Source organism: Eublepharis macularius, chromosome 17 (genome assembly GCF_028583425.1).
Source record: "Eublepharis macularius isolate TG4126 chromosome 17, MPM_Emac_v1.0, whole genome shotgun sequence".
In the NCBI taxonomy this organism is placed as follows: domain Eukaryota; kingdom Metazoa; phylum Chordata; class Lepidosauria; order Squamata; family Eublepharidae; genus Eublepharis; species Eublepharis macularius.
Genome location: NC_072806.1, coordinates 8,496,024 through 8,511,154, shown reverse-complemented (window position 1 = coordinate 8,511,154; position 15,131 = coordinate 8,496,024). Strand labels below are relative to the sequence as shown.

General features: G+C 42.3%; 1 protein-coding gene across 1 annotated transcript; it reads left to right on the top strand.

Moving 5' to 3' along the window:
• The first annotated feature begins 2,058 nt into the window (after positions 1–2,058).
• On the top strand, positions 2,059–13,369 carry LOC129344727 (cilia- and flagella-associated protein 74-like). Its single transcript, XM_055001576.1, has 6 exons — positions 2,059–2,104; positions 3,679–3,760; positions 5,314–5,457; positions 6,507–6,605; positions 11,580–11,684; positions 13,291–13,369. The coding sequence occupies exons 3-6, from the start codon at positions 5,357–5,359 to the stop codon at positions 13,325–13,327; spliced, it is 342 nt and encodes a 113-aa protein (XP_054857551.1). The 5' UTR covers positions 2,059–2,104; positions 3,679–3,760; positions 5,314–5,356; the 3' UTR covers positions 13,328–13,369.
• The last annotated feature ends 1,762 nt before the right edge of the window (positions 13,370–15,131 follow it).

Sequence of the window (15,131 nt, the reverse complement as noted above, 5' to 3'; positions counted from 1 at the left end):
AATAAAATAAAATAATCTCAGTTTATTCGTTTCAATGGTTAAACCTCGAGTTCCGAAAAGGAGAAAGCGCCATTTCCCTCGCTTCATAAAAATACATGTATGAACTCCCCCATTTTACAAGTTGGTTCGTTCCGTTGTCTTAGCGACCAGCGCAAACAGACGACTGGAAACGGTTGGGAGGTAGGCTGTTGACTCTTTTACACGCTGCTGGGTCTCCCCGCTTTGGGGCAAGTTTAAACTCCCTCGCGCGGCGGTTGGGCGATACCATTGGGTGAAAGGAGGGGGAGTCGTTGGGGGGTATAAAGGGTCGGTGAAAGGGGAGAAGTTTTTCTGAGGCAAATTTGTGGGGGATGACTCAAACATGTCATGGCAGTTTAAAAAAAACACACTAACGTGTCCTTAACAGCCATCTGGCAGGCAGAAATTCAACAGGGGAATCATTGATGACAGACAAGGCTGCCTGTGGGATCCTTATTTATACTGCAACTTCCTTCCCAAAGCTGCTTACATCAACACACTTTTTCTTTTTGCATTTTTAAAATATGGCACACATTGTTCTCCCCTCTTCTTTGTTCCTCAGTGTTCCTCACAACAACACTGTGAGGTAGGCTGGGGGTCTGAGAAAGAATAGCTCAAAGGCACTGGGTGATCTCTGGGGCTGCGTGAGAGGGACTTGACCCCAGCGCTCCCCAACCCTAGTGTACCACACTTAACGAGTGCAATCCTAAACAAAGATCATGCATCTGACGAAGAGAGCTGTAGCTCTCGAAAGCTTATGGTGCAATAAAGCTGGTTAGTCCTAAAGGTGCTACTGGACTCTTTACTACTATCTTAAACAAAGTTACTCCAGCCTAAGCCCATTGATTTTTAATGACTGGAATAACTCTTCTTAGGGATTGTGCTGCAATTGTAGCTGCTGCAGTTTTCAAACTTTTTTTTTATTTATCTGACTTCTGTACCACCTCTCCACCATGTTTGGTGCTCAAGTCGGTTTACAGCATAAAATATATAATAGCCAATACTTAAAAATAAATAGTCAAGTGGGAGCCTTTCCTCGAATTTCTTTCTAAAAATGATCTACTTTTGACAAAGCTACCTTACCAAGAAGTTATTGATATGGAAATTTGGGGTTTGTGGTGACCTTTTGTGCAGATTGTTATATTACTATTAATATCTCTACTGTTAAGATTGTTCTGTTTATTACATATTTAAAATAAGTATTAATGGTTTCTTGTATTGATACTGACAAAAAAATAGTCTAAGAGATACGATAAACAATACAGTATTAAAATAGCATAAATACAAACATTAGAACTGATAATACTATATAACACCAGTATGAACATTTTAAAAAATTTCAGCTTGTGGGATTGCCAATTTTGATTCACACACACACACACCCCGCCCCCGCCGACTCTGTATGGCTATCCCCTGGCCATCCCCTGCCACATGCCAGACAGCCTTTTTCAAGTTTATTTTCAATAAAATAGTCTATAAAGTACAACAGCATGTTGCACTTACTCAGGCTTGGCCCTGTACCACCCTGAGCCTGTCTGATGGGGAGGGCGGTCTAGAACCGTAATAAAATAAAATAATAAAATAAATACAAATGTTCAGCAATCTATTATATGCATATAAGCACAATTCAGAAATAAGGGTCACAAGATAAAGGGATGATGAAACTATTAAAATTACTGTTTCTGTAGTCCTCTTGTCAGACCTTCTGAAAAGAGCAGATAATATCCCATTGATCAAGAGGACAGTAAAATACATGGGGAATAACAAAATCCAGTCAGATTTGGGCCTGTGGGGAAGCAAAAAAGAATAATTTTCTATCATTTGTGAGCAAATGTATGTTTTTATAAGGTAGCCCAACTGTACTTGGGGTTGGAAAACAATTCTTGCGTTAATGTTAATTGTTTTCTTTATAGCTAAGTTCCATTTGAAAGGTGGGAAAAAAAACCCCTTGCCCAGATGGATGATATGAAGTTACCCAGTATTTCGGAAAAGAGTCTGACTCCTGATGTACATTTCCTGGAAGTGGAAAATGAAGAAAAAGAGAGTGTACCGGAACTATTCGTACAAGACGAGGGGAGCTGGAAAGGTTAAGTTTTAAAACAGGGTGCTGTTTCATAATACAAATATTCCATGTGATCATGAAGTCTTTGGTATTGGTTGGCCAGTATGGTGCAGTGATACTGGATGTTCATGAACACTCTAGTTGCTCAGGGAACAAACTCGTTAGAGTTTGCTGCTTCTATGAGGGAAGAGACTTGCCAGCATGTATTGAGAATATTTCTGTCCCCAAAATATTGCTAAGCAGGGCCAATCCAACTGTAAAGTTAAACTAGGCAAACTACTAAGATGCTAAAATTCCAGCAACATCTGCTCAACCATTCAGAAGTCTTGGAGAGAAAAGTGCTGTTTGCCTTTTTTGGAAGAGGTGAACAAAACACCTTGTGGTTTAGGTGATATCTCAGGAGCCATGACCAGTCAAAAGGTTTCTGATCTCCAGTAGTGACTCAGAGAAAGAGTCCTAGGCAGAGATGCTAAACACAGGTAGCCCAGTATCTTTATTATTACAGCACTTAGCCAGTACGTTAACCATAAAATTTAAGTGCACATTTTACAACCATTTGAAACATGAAGCATATAAGTATATACAATTTAAAAACATAATTTCCTAATATCTATCAAAATTTGTAAAAACCAGGAAGTCAGCATAGTTCTAAGCAAGCAACCGAAATGGAGGCCTACACTCTAATGGGCTTTAACGACCAGAGCACAAAATTTCGCTTTTGTTTTTATTTAACTGTATCAAAACATACATGGCCACATGAAGCTGTCTGATACTAACCATGCATCCAGTATTGTCTACTTTGACTGGCAGCAGCTGTCTGGAGAAGAACAGCATTTTCTAACACCAGGTATTTAAGATCTTTTAAGGCTTGGACTCGAACTTGTGGCTTGCATGCAAAGCATGTGCTCCGCTGCTAAGCCACTGACATTTGATCATGTCATATGCTATCATTTGCCACGCTGATGTGGAAGAGGAAGTTAGAGTGACAGCAAACCTTTCATTCTGCCAGGGCAGCGAAAAGAAAACCTCCTTAGGGCCAACAGTGTACTTTCTTTGATTATGATCTGAGAAAGTGGGGCTAGATAAATATTTTGTGAGAATTTTTATTTGAGGATTGTCGATACAAGCCCAATGGGTATGTGTTTGGGAACAAAGTATACCACCTGCGTGAAGGCATTTCCTTTTACCCCTTGTCACTAGTACCCTTCAGTGGACCATAAACCCTATATTCCCATTTGGCTATTAGGAACCTCCACTGCCCAACACTTAGAGCTGATTGTCAGTGACAGCTCTGTCACCAACGTAGAGAGCATTTGTCTGTTTTAAGTCCTGAGGTGTAAAATTGCCTTTATATATGTTTTGTGATAAGAATTATTTTTTTTCCAGTAGACTCAGCAATAAAGCTTTTAAGATGTCATCTCTGGGCCTCTTATCATGTGCAGGCTTGTCAAGAAGGGGGACAAATAACAGTGAGATCCTAAGCAGAGTTACTCCAGTCTGCGCCCATTGATTTCAGTGGGCTCAGATTGGATTAACTCTTCTTAGAACTGCACTGTAAAGTCATAGGTAATGGACAAAGTCTGTCTTGTTTCTATCAGGATTCAGACTTGAAGATGAATACAATGAAGAGTTCTGTGAAGGTACTTCTGAAGGAGTTAGGGAAGATTCTGATGCCAGTGGGTGAGTGTGGCTTCCGTTATGTCTGTTTTTTATTTTATTTATTTACGTCATTTATAGTCTGCCTTTCTCACTGAGACTCAAGGCGGATTACACAGTATGAGGTTAATACAATCAGTATCAAGTACATTTCAATATAATACCATAAGTTTAAAAGACATAGCATTAGCAAGGATCCAAGACAGAGTAAAAAAAATACTGGAGCAAAACATAATCAGTTTTATGACTAACATTAGACAACATGGAGTGCTGGTTGTACATAGGAGTACACAGGGCTTTTTTTCAGGGGGAACGCGAGGGAACGGAGTTCTGGAACCTCTTGAAAATGGTCACATGGCTGGTGGCCCCGCCCCCTGATCTCCAGACAGAGGGGAGTTTAGATTGCCCTCCGCGCTGCTCAGCGGCACGGAGGGCAATCTCAACTCCCCTCTGTCTGGAGATCAGGGGGCGGGGCCACCAGCCATGTGACTATTTCTCTGAGGGCAACCCACTGAGTTCCACTACCTCTTTTCTCAGAAAAAAAGCCCTGGGAGTACATATTTAAAGGAGCAGATAATAAATAAGGCAAAAATAGTGATGAAGTCTATGATCCCTAACTCATTAGTGAAGCATTTGAGACTCCCATCCCTACAATACAGACCTCCCTTTTGAGTAAAAAGCTTTTTTGAATAGTTCGGTTTTGCACCGTTTACGGAAAGCCAGGAGAGAGGGGGCTCTTCTGACTTCCTCAGGCAGGTCATTCCACAGGATAGGGGCCACCACAGAGAAAGCCCTTGTACGGACTGCTGCTGACTTCACCTGTGTGCAGCCTGACACCTGCAGGAGACCCTGTTCAGATGAGCAAAGCTGCTGTGGAACATATGTGAGAAGGTATTTAAAATCCAGAGTTTTTTTCAGATGGCATGTGTAAGAATTGCCTTGCTGGGTCAAACTATTGCTAATTCATTGCAAAAAAAAGCCATCTTGATGGGAGTGTACAATACATATTGCATCAAGATTTTTTTTTGTGGAGTGATTTGCAGGTGTGCAAAAGCACTCCTGGGCAAAAACAATCTTGATATTGCTATATGTAACATCATATGCTTTTTTGTATGGCGATTTATCAGTTCACACGTGCACATTGGTAATATAGTACAAGGGAAAAGACACAAATGAACTGAAGGAAGTGGAAGATTGGGCAAACTGTGCACATATTGCATATGAAATGTGAAACCATCAAATAAAAAATTTAGCATTGCTTCAGTGCCCTGCTGTGTGTCTGCCAGGTTTAAAATACAGGGAAACTTTGGACAGGGCATTTTCTGCAGTGGCACCAGAAAGGTTGAACTGCTGGTAGCGTATAGGCTCCAAACCAAGGCATCTTTCCAAAGAGCTTTTGGGATATCTCGATTGCCTTGATCTGAACTGCTGCTCTTACAGGGAGAATCACATATCCCATCTTGAACTTCTTGAAAGAAGGTTGGGATAAAAATGTACCAGGTAGATGGAAATTTTGTTTTAAAGATTATATCTATGTGAAAACAGATTTTTTTCCCTCCTCCACTGCTAACCAAAAGGGATATCCTAGAACAGCATGCAGTCCACGGCATCAAAAGAACCATGAGCTACCCGGATCGAGTTCGGATACTCAACTTGCGCCGGAACTTGAACCAGCTTGACAGCCTTGCCAAAGAAAAGAATATAATCTTTCGAAAAACCAGGTCTGGGTGTTTTTCCTCCCTCTGTCAACAGCATAATTGGGGGGGGGGGGGCGGTTTGCATCCATTTCCTGCCTAACATTGGCTCTGTGAAGCTGAGAGGCAGAGGTGGTCTTATACTTGAAGTCAAGATGACCTATGGTAACATAGCATGTGTCTGGCTTCCAAAATTCAGTAGGATCTATAGATTCTGAACTCTCAGAGGTCTTCTCCAGAAGTGTTGATTCCACTTGGTCCCCACATATAGTGGGTACCCCCCTGCAGGGGGATCCTCCCTGGAATTTGATGGTTCAAGTCATTCTGTCTTTTCAGAGGTAACACTTCTCAGTCAAGCACTGAGGACCAAACCATCACATCTAGCAGCAGCCACAATGATGGTGCTGCCGTTTTAAACGCTCCAAGGGCCCAGCCCTGATCAGGCCTGCAGTGTGGCATTCTTGTCCCCTCCCCACCTCAGTGCCTTTTCAAAGCCTGAAATAATAATATTTGATTTATATACCACCCTTCAGGACAACTTAACGCCCACTCAGAGTGGTTTACAAAGTGTGTTGTTATTATCCCCACACAACAGTCACCCTGTGATGTGGGTGGGGCTGAGAGAGCTCTGGAAGAGCTGTGACTGACCCAAGGTCACCCAGCAGGTTTCAAGCGGAGGAGTGGGGAATCAAACCCAGTTCTCCAGATTAGAGTCTTGCTGCTCTTAACCACTACACCAAATTGGCTCCAAACTGGACCCAAAGCAGCGGGAGATCAGTACTTGATAAGGCATGGTGGTGGGGGGAACAAGAGTGCCTCAGTCATTTTCCCGATGACAAAAGCTTTCTTAGTTGGTCTTCTAGAAGCAGCTCTTACTCATTCTAGGTGAGGAGGTCGGTGGTTGTTCCCTTGGAGTCTAACCAGTTGATACCCTTTCTAGAGGTTAATACTTTCTTTTTTAAATCCTTTTCCCATGATGCTATCCTACAGATGCCGTAAATGTTAACTAAAGGAGTGGACCTGATCTGTTTTTGTTTTTTTTTAACTAACCAGAGATTGTGTGTGCTCATTTTCAGGGAAGAACTAAATGCCTGCCAGTTACGGATTGAGACCCTGACGATGCAACAAAAGGACATTGAGAAAGAGATTGAGAGAGGGAAGGCAGCTGGAAATAGGTAGGTAGTGCTACCTGCTTGTCAGAGATTATTCTTTTTTCCAGTATTTATTCATAGGGCGTGATAATATATGTGGAACTTTGTTAAGGTTTCCAGGCTGTCCCTGGTTCTGGAAAGACTCGATAGTGTTGTCCAACACTTACTTGATTCTCTTTTTCAAGTGATGTTTAATGAGTCACTGTTGAAACCACAAAACAAAGAGTTATCTCACGGGGCCGTAGCACATGGCACAAAACATTAACCTTTTATTCTGTGCTGTAAAAAAAAAAAAAGACTCGAGCACTTTTGCTGTTGTGTTGCCGATATGGTTGCACCATATACTGTTCAAAGTCTGAAGATACCAGCTCAGGAGAGACGGAGATGTAGCAACTTTGGATTAGCTCTATCCAGGGCTTTTTTTCATCTGGAATGTGGTGGAACGGAGTTCTGGCACCTCTTGAAAATAGTCACATGGCTGATGGCCCCGCCCCCTGATCACCAGACAGAGGGGAGGTTAGATTGCCCTCCACAGTGATTTGAACTTTAAAAAACTCCCCCCTTGTTCCAGCTGACCCAAAGTGATGTCATTGTGTAGTCTTTAGTTCCACCACCGAGTTCCACCACCTCTTTTCCCAGAAAACAAGCCCTGGCTCTATCCTATCAGTATTCAGACAGAGGGTAAGACTCCAAAAGGGGGATACAAACAAGATGCCTGCCAGTTGGTATTTCTGAAGTCTCTTTGTATTTCAATAGCATCAACGAGGAAGTGATCAAAGATTATTTGATCTTGGTAGCTTAAGCAACATAGTGGAGGGGGACCATACAAGGGGGGACCTCATCCTTAGAGTTAATTCCAAGCCAAAAATTGCATCCTGTTATAAGTAAGCATGGAAATTTTTGTTTGCTGGGGGCAGGCTGGAAGATATACATAAAATTTGTAAAGACATTTGAGATTATGGGTTGAAAAGTAAAGTGAAACAAACCAGAAGATGTTCTAGGTAGAAAATAGTATCAAATGCTGTGTGTTTCCTAATTTCAGGTGGGTATAGGTTATTTTTAGTGAATCAAAATAGGTAAGAGGATAACTTGTACAGCAACACTGTAAGGTCTGGCAGGAGCCAGCTTCCAAACAGCAAGGCTTTCCTTTGTCAGGGAGCAGAGCTTTCAATCAAATGGGACAAGATGGCTTGACCCAGGGCAGGTATGGTCTAGGGATGTTACCATAGGTTGTGACTCAGTCTCTCTACACGAGACATCTGACATGGGGATACTCAAGTGTAGGGAGATGCAATGGTAGCTGGGAAACGTAGTTTTAAAAGACAGAGCCCGCAGAGATGGCTGCTCAGAGGGTTTGTTAATTTCATCTTTGCCTCCCCAAAGGGGAGGTGAAATTGACAGAGCATTTGGGGAGGCAAAGATGAAATTAACAAACCCTGTGAAAAGCAATCTCCACAGGTTCTGTCTTTTTAAACTACCCTAGTGTAGAGAGGTGAAATTGACAGAGCCTTCAGAAAGGCAAAAATGAAATTAACAAACCCTCTGAGGAGTGATCTCGTCCAGCTCTGTCTTTTTAAACTATGCTTTCTGGCTAACGTTGCATCTCCCTACACTTGAGCATCCTCATGTAAGATGTCTCGTGTAGAAAGACTCTCAGTGATTCACTTCAAAAGCCTTCTCTTCTGAGGCTTCTTTGTGCTTGAGATGAAATTATGGCTATTTCATTTTCCTGCCCAAATAAAGAAAATGGATTATAAAACTGATGTTAAAACTGATGCTTATTTTTGCATTAAAATGGTATATAATGTATAAGTGGCATACAAATGATGTTAATGTGCCCTAAATATGCTGTTAAAACAGCATAAAAGAAAGAAACACAGTGGGGAAAACTAACAGGGAAAATGGGTGGGACAAAAATGTTCACAAGCGAATTAAGCCTCACAACTAAGAGCAATGAAAAAACCCTGCATATTTGAAAATCCTTAGCAACGTCAAATTCCATCAAGCAGCAAACTGAAAATCAGAAAGAAAAAAGCAGATAATTTCAGGTGGTTAGCCACATTAGTCTCCAGTAGTGGAACAAAATTCGAGTCCACTAGCACCTTAAAGACTAACAAAGTTTTCCAGGGTGTAAGCTTGTATAAGATACAAGTAAGAACGAAGATCCACTAGCCCTTATGTGCAAAACAGAAAATGGGGAGAGATGTTATCAAGAAAGGAGGCTTCTTCCATGCGGAGACTACATAGATCCTGAAGGATAGCGGTTGGTCTGTGGCGTTCAGCTGACTTATATGCACACGTAGGGGGTATGACTCGCACTACAGCCTGCATGGCATCCTTGAAAACAGAGATCAGGTTGTGAGACTTGTGACAGAAAGAGGGTGCTTTCAGCCCTGAAGAGAGAGAGAGAGACTGATTCAGTAACCCAGTTCATCTTTTGCACAATTAGCAACCTCAGCAGGAGGGGAATAGGCTGGGCTGGTTTATTGAGGTCTCCTTGTCAGTGACTTCTCCTTGGGAGCACTGCACTTAGGCCTGGATCCTGAAACTGAAACATCCTCAACAAATTGAAAAGGAGACTTAAAAAAAAAATCATAGCAAGAAAAGTGTTCTCTTGTGTACTAGCGCTACATCAGACTGTTAAAAGGACAAGATGGCATTGCGCTTTCCCCGGATCTTTTCTCATGGGACTAATTAAAATTCAAGGGTAATAAAAGTGCTGTATCCTTAATAGATCTGTGTAGGGGAAAACAATGAGATTCATCCATTCATTTTATGCAGTAAGGTGGTCTCTGATTAGTGCAGTAATTACAATATTATAATCATAATTCTGTTCGCTATAATACTACAAACCTGGAGGAATTCCATTTATTTTTAGAAGCATGTTCTGGGTGATTGGTTCCCCTCCCCTGCACTAATACTATTAATTGTCACAACAATCACAGGAATGTATTGTTATTTAGTTCTTCTTAACCCTTACATAAGCTTTTCTTGTACGAAAACTTGGGTTTATCTCACTGTCTTCCTATTTCACCGGCTTTAGACCCGTTTATACAGCCGCGAGTGACTGACAGATAGCAAATAAGCACAGTAGAATTTTTAGTTACCAGGTTTGCTCAGGATGTGTGAAACCTCTTCCTTTCTTTCTAGAAGTATTTCTGGCTCATTGAAAAGTAACACTGTATATTTGGACACAACTATAAAAGCGGATGTGTAATTTTCACAATGATAGAATTTCCTAAGTGGTTCTTTCAGTTGTAACTGGACACAGTAGACTGGTTGTCATGCTATGGCAGTCCATTGTGTCACTGAATTACCCATTCTGATAGCTGGCTGGCTTGCTGTTGTCTTCGGTACAGTGTTGCCTGTTCTGTGCAGTTGGATTAATTTCTCATCATCTTGTGCTAAAAGTCAGCAATTGTGAGGAGCAGGGGGATAGTTCCACAATAGCTGTCCAGAATCTTGTTGCCGTATTCAGGATACTTCTAGTATTTTGCTCCCCTGTACCAAATTTTGGATGTTGGATGCATTCCTTGTTTTCTTGTGTGCTTCTTTCTCTTTCTCTGTCTCTCTCTCTCTCTCTCTCTCTGATATTTGTAAAGTGCACAACTCTCACACTGTTTCCCCAGCTGTGAAGTAGGAGGCAATTTGCTGTACATTCCTCTCCATTTTGTTTGAACTGAAAGCCGTCGGCGGTTTGTGTGCTGGGATCAACTGTGTTGTGAACAAACTTTGCAGCTCCCACCGTGCCTGCTTGCTATTCATCAAGTTAATATAATTGTGTCAAGCCATAACAAACTAATAAAGGCGAGTTAAGTGCCAAGCAGAAAGGCTGATGAGCAGAAGTAATGGGCTGAGTTGTCAGCAGTATCACAGTAAAATAAATTCTCCTGTAACAGAGCTTGCAGAGAAAATCTGCAGTCATCTTTTGGCAGGCAGGACCAGGTTCTGCGAGCTCTCCCATCCCTTCAGGAATTGCATAGCAGGGAAAATTCTATCTCATAGCATAAGAGAGATCAGTTACTTCTGGCCTCAACAGATCTTTCTTCCAGAGGCTGATATTAAACTATCCTAGACCCTGCCCTGTCCTCTCCCTCTTTTTTAACTTTAATTTTTAGTATGTTTTAATCCTGTATATATATTCAGTTGAGGTATGTAAAACAGCTTAGATAGGACTTCCAGGAGGTTGTCAAGAACCGAAGGGTCCGAGAACCCATAGATCAGTGCTGATTCACACCAGTGGCTTAGCATTGGGGCTACATGTAGGAACATTCTCTGGGCAGTGAGCTGTTCCTAGATTCCAGAGTGATTCTGCCTTTCCGTGTTGGCAGTTCCCTTTATATGGAAGGTTTCCAGTCCAATCTCAGCTTTGGCATCAGCAATCTGGCTCCTGAATCCTAGCTTGGAGCTTTCACTCTGAGGCTGCCTATAGCTCAACACTGACAACTGGCCATAGTTTTTTTTATTTTGGATGACATTCTGGCTCTTCCAAGCATGGCCCTCTTCCGTGCTGAGTTTGGTGTGCTGCATCTTATCAAATTTTGGTTCTAATCAGCAGCCACATCTTCAGACTCAAGCCCCAAGTTCTGTCTGTAGTGATCCTCTATTGGAGAACACCCATTCCAGGTTTGTTTCCTGGCAAGGCCATTTTGTCCCCTTCAGTCCCTTTGGGAATAAAAAAAAAGCTACATACAAAACTTATTTTCTTTTTCAGAATTGCCAGCCACTTCAGAATAGGATGTAATGTCTGCGAAAATGCTATCATTTCAGTAATTGTCAGTCAACCGGTGTACAGAATTTTAAAGAGACTGAAAGGAGAATGGACACTTTAGGAGCATAATTGAAAGGCATGCCATTAATATAAACTGGCAGAATTCTGAAAGCATAAGCCTTACCCTCAAGGCACCATAATTGTTTCTTTTTTATGTACAAGATTTTAACATTCATTATTTCCCATTTTCTTCTCTTTTCTTTCTTTTTGAAAAACAAATATAACAGTGCCGCCGTGTTCCGCCTACAGGCAACGCAGAGGCGCTTGTGTGGTGAACTGGGAAATGAAAAGGACCTGGAGTCAAACATTGCTGCAATGCTGAATGAAAATGTGTACGTTAAAGAGGAAGAAAAAGATGGTGAAAGGATTGATTGTTACGGTCTTCTATTAATACTACCTAGCAATTTAGCTCTGAGTCCAGAAAACCTACTTAATGTTTCCTGCTTTTAAGCTGGGAGGATTAATCAATAAGTATGTAAATGTGTTAACATCTAACGTTTTAATGGACTGAAAATATGAAAGGCAGGTGCCCTATTTAAAAAGTTTGGACTTTGTACTGTGAAAGCATTTTCAACCCTCCTTTTGGAAAACCACTGAAAGCGTCTAGGAATGAATTTTCACACCATTTTGATTTTTTCCAGCCAGCACATTCTGGGTTGGTCGTATCCATCCCACTTTCTCCATGAGGTCGGTGCCTTTTGGGAGAGAGAACAAGAAGCTGGGTATTCACGGGTGGGTTTCTTTTTCCAGCAAGGCCAGGGCTGGCGTGCCCATTGAGGCAGGTCTTGTCCCCGCCTTGAGCGCTGAGGTGCCGAAGGGGGTGCTGGAGGGGGCTCCAGGGGCGGGAGCACATGCCGCAAAGCTGGCATGCCTGGCCCGCAGCTGCTTCAGCCTGCCATCCCTCTCGCCCTGCGCTGCCGCTGCCGCTGCCGCCAACACACGCCCCCTGCTGGGTGCAGCAGCTGCGGGTCAGGCACGGCAGGCATCCGGGGCAGCATGCGGAACCTCCCCAGCCACCCGCCGTACCCGACTGGGAGTGTGGGGAGCCTCCGCGGGGCAGCCTCGGGTGCCAGAAACCCTGGTGCCGCCCCTGAGTAAGGCATTGGTCAAAAATGTGTGGCCAAAGGGCAGAGCAGGGCCAACACTGGAAGGAAAGTCGATACAGATGAGACAGGAGCTGTAGGAGAAGGCTCTATTGGGAGAGATAAAAATGAGGAATCGTGGCCAGAAAGCATCCACATAGAAGACAAGAAGTCTGTGAGTTGGTTTGGATGTCCATTTCCTTCAAGAGGTCCATTTCCATAAATAACTGCTCAGGTTAACCATTTACTCATACAAGCAATGTAAGGTTGGAGCAGCAACTTACCTGAGATTGCTCTTCCCTTCTGTAAAAAAAGAAAAATAGTCCTCCCCTTAACTTTAAATGTGAATGGGGAGAATACATAAATAAAATATATGTGGTCTCTCCACATCGCATCTTGTTTGGTCCTGATTTACCCACCTTTTTGCTCAATGCAGAAAAATTTCTCTCTCCAAAAGGCTCCTGATATTTTATCTTAAACAGCAAAGAGGTACATATGAAAGGAAATGCTTCCTGTTTGGCCTTTGTGCCCCCTCAGAGCAATCTAAAATAAACTAGAAAATATAAATTCTAGCTTTAAAAATGATTTGATTTGTATTAACGGATGATTCTTTTGGATAATTTAAGTATGAGATATATGAGAAAGAGAGTATGTGTGCTGTTCTCCTCTGTTGAACTCATACATATGACCACTTTGGAAATGAAACTTTTATATGGGTGGAATTGTGAGGGCAACTAAATCAAGAATCAAAGACATTTAGAGCTTAATAGTTCATCCCCTGCCCTGAAAGGGAACCATTTATATCTCATCCATCCCTGACAGCTGTTTATCTAACCTACTTTTTTCAAACTTTCAGTGTTTCAATGGAGCCCTACCAGACGGCCACAATTTGACCTGCTTCTCATTCCAAAATGGAGGGAAAGGATGGACTAACTGGGGTTTCTCTCTCTCTCTCTCTCTCTCTCTCTCTCTCTCTCTCTCTCTCTCTCTCTCTCTCTCACACACACACACACACACACACACACACACACACACACACACAAAAGATAAAGAGTTTTCAGAAGGGATACCTGTGGCATAATTAGGGTGGTGTCTCAAGTGGGTACAACATTTAGCATAAAAATAATCATTAAAAATCACTGTTGTATTATGGTTAGGAATAATGCCCTAATCAGATAATTACTAAAGAAGGACAAATTTCTCTGAAAGACTATCAAAGTAAGTCCAGTAGCAAGGCTTGTGGATGGTGGGCTCTTGCATAGCAGAATTACATAAAGAGCTTACACACACACACTCACTCACATGCATGCTTATAGTCTGTCTTTCTCACTGAGAGTCTCTCTACACGAGACACTTCTGTGCATGTTTGTCAAGTGTAGGGAGATGCAATGTTAGCCGGGAATCATAGTTTAAAAAGACAGAGCAGGTGGAGATCACTCCTCAGGCGGGTTTTTTATTTCATCTTTGCCTCCTGAAAGGCTCTGTCAATTTCTCCTCTCCAGTCTAAAACTGTGTGAGATGGCAACCAGAGGGCAGCGAGGAATGGAAATGGGCTGGAGCTGCCTTCCAGAGTCGGGTTTGGACCTGAAGAGGTTATAATGAGCTGAAGTTGCCCTTCTGGCCTTTCACAGCCCCTTCATACAGCTCCAATGTAGAGCAAAGCCTTTGCCCTGCCACCGGTTCTGTCTTTGAAAACTACCCTTCCTGGCTACCATTGCATCTCCCAACATGTTCTTTACATGTCAGATGTCTCATGTAGAGAGACTCTGAGACTCAAGGTGGATTACATAGTGTGATTCAATATGATCAACAGCTGGGACATTCAATAAACAATATTATACACACACTCAAATACGCTCCTTTGATGCTTGTTGCGTGATCAGCAGTAAATGTATTAAAAATATTTTTAAAACACTGCCCAAAACAACGGCCCACCATAGCTAATTTGGAGCATCAGTTAAATAAAATTAAAGGGATAGATAAGCACGCTTGAAAGGACAGATATGCATGCTAGGTGGCCTTGGGTCAGTCGCAGCTTCTTGGAGCTCCTTCAGGCCCACCCACCTCACAGGGTGATTGTTGTGGGGATAATAATAACACACTTAGTAAACCGCTCTGAGTGGGCATTAGGTTGTCCTGAAGGATGGTATATAAATGGAATGTTTGTTGTCGTTGTTGTTGTTGTTTGTTGTTAAGGGACCTCCCTCACCCCCACTTCTTATCCTCTGGAGGTTCTTTAGACCACGTAGGATTATTCCTCAGGAATATTGTTCCTCAATAGTTTCACTAAGCAGCTTTGAGTTCCCAATGTACAAATTCCAGGCCACACTAAAGGTGATGACAGCGATTGTGCGCGTAACAACACTTACTACCTGTCCACCATTTCCCTAGCTTCCAAAGACTTTAGAGAAGGGAATGGTTTGTCCCTCACTTCATTTCAATTGCAAAAGCAGTAGAATGGGGGAAAGGGGAGAGGGAAGAAAAACGAACAGATGGTCATGTTGTGCAAGGCAGAAAAAGTAACCACCAAGAATGCTCTTAAATTGCACTGTTCTTAATTCTACCTTTCAGTCCTATATATATAGCCACCTTACACCAAGTCAGTTATCTTCCCATCTAGCCCAATGCTGTCTGCTCCGACTATCAGCAGATCTGGCAGCGAAGGTTTGTTTTTATATAATCTCAAAACGCAGATGT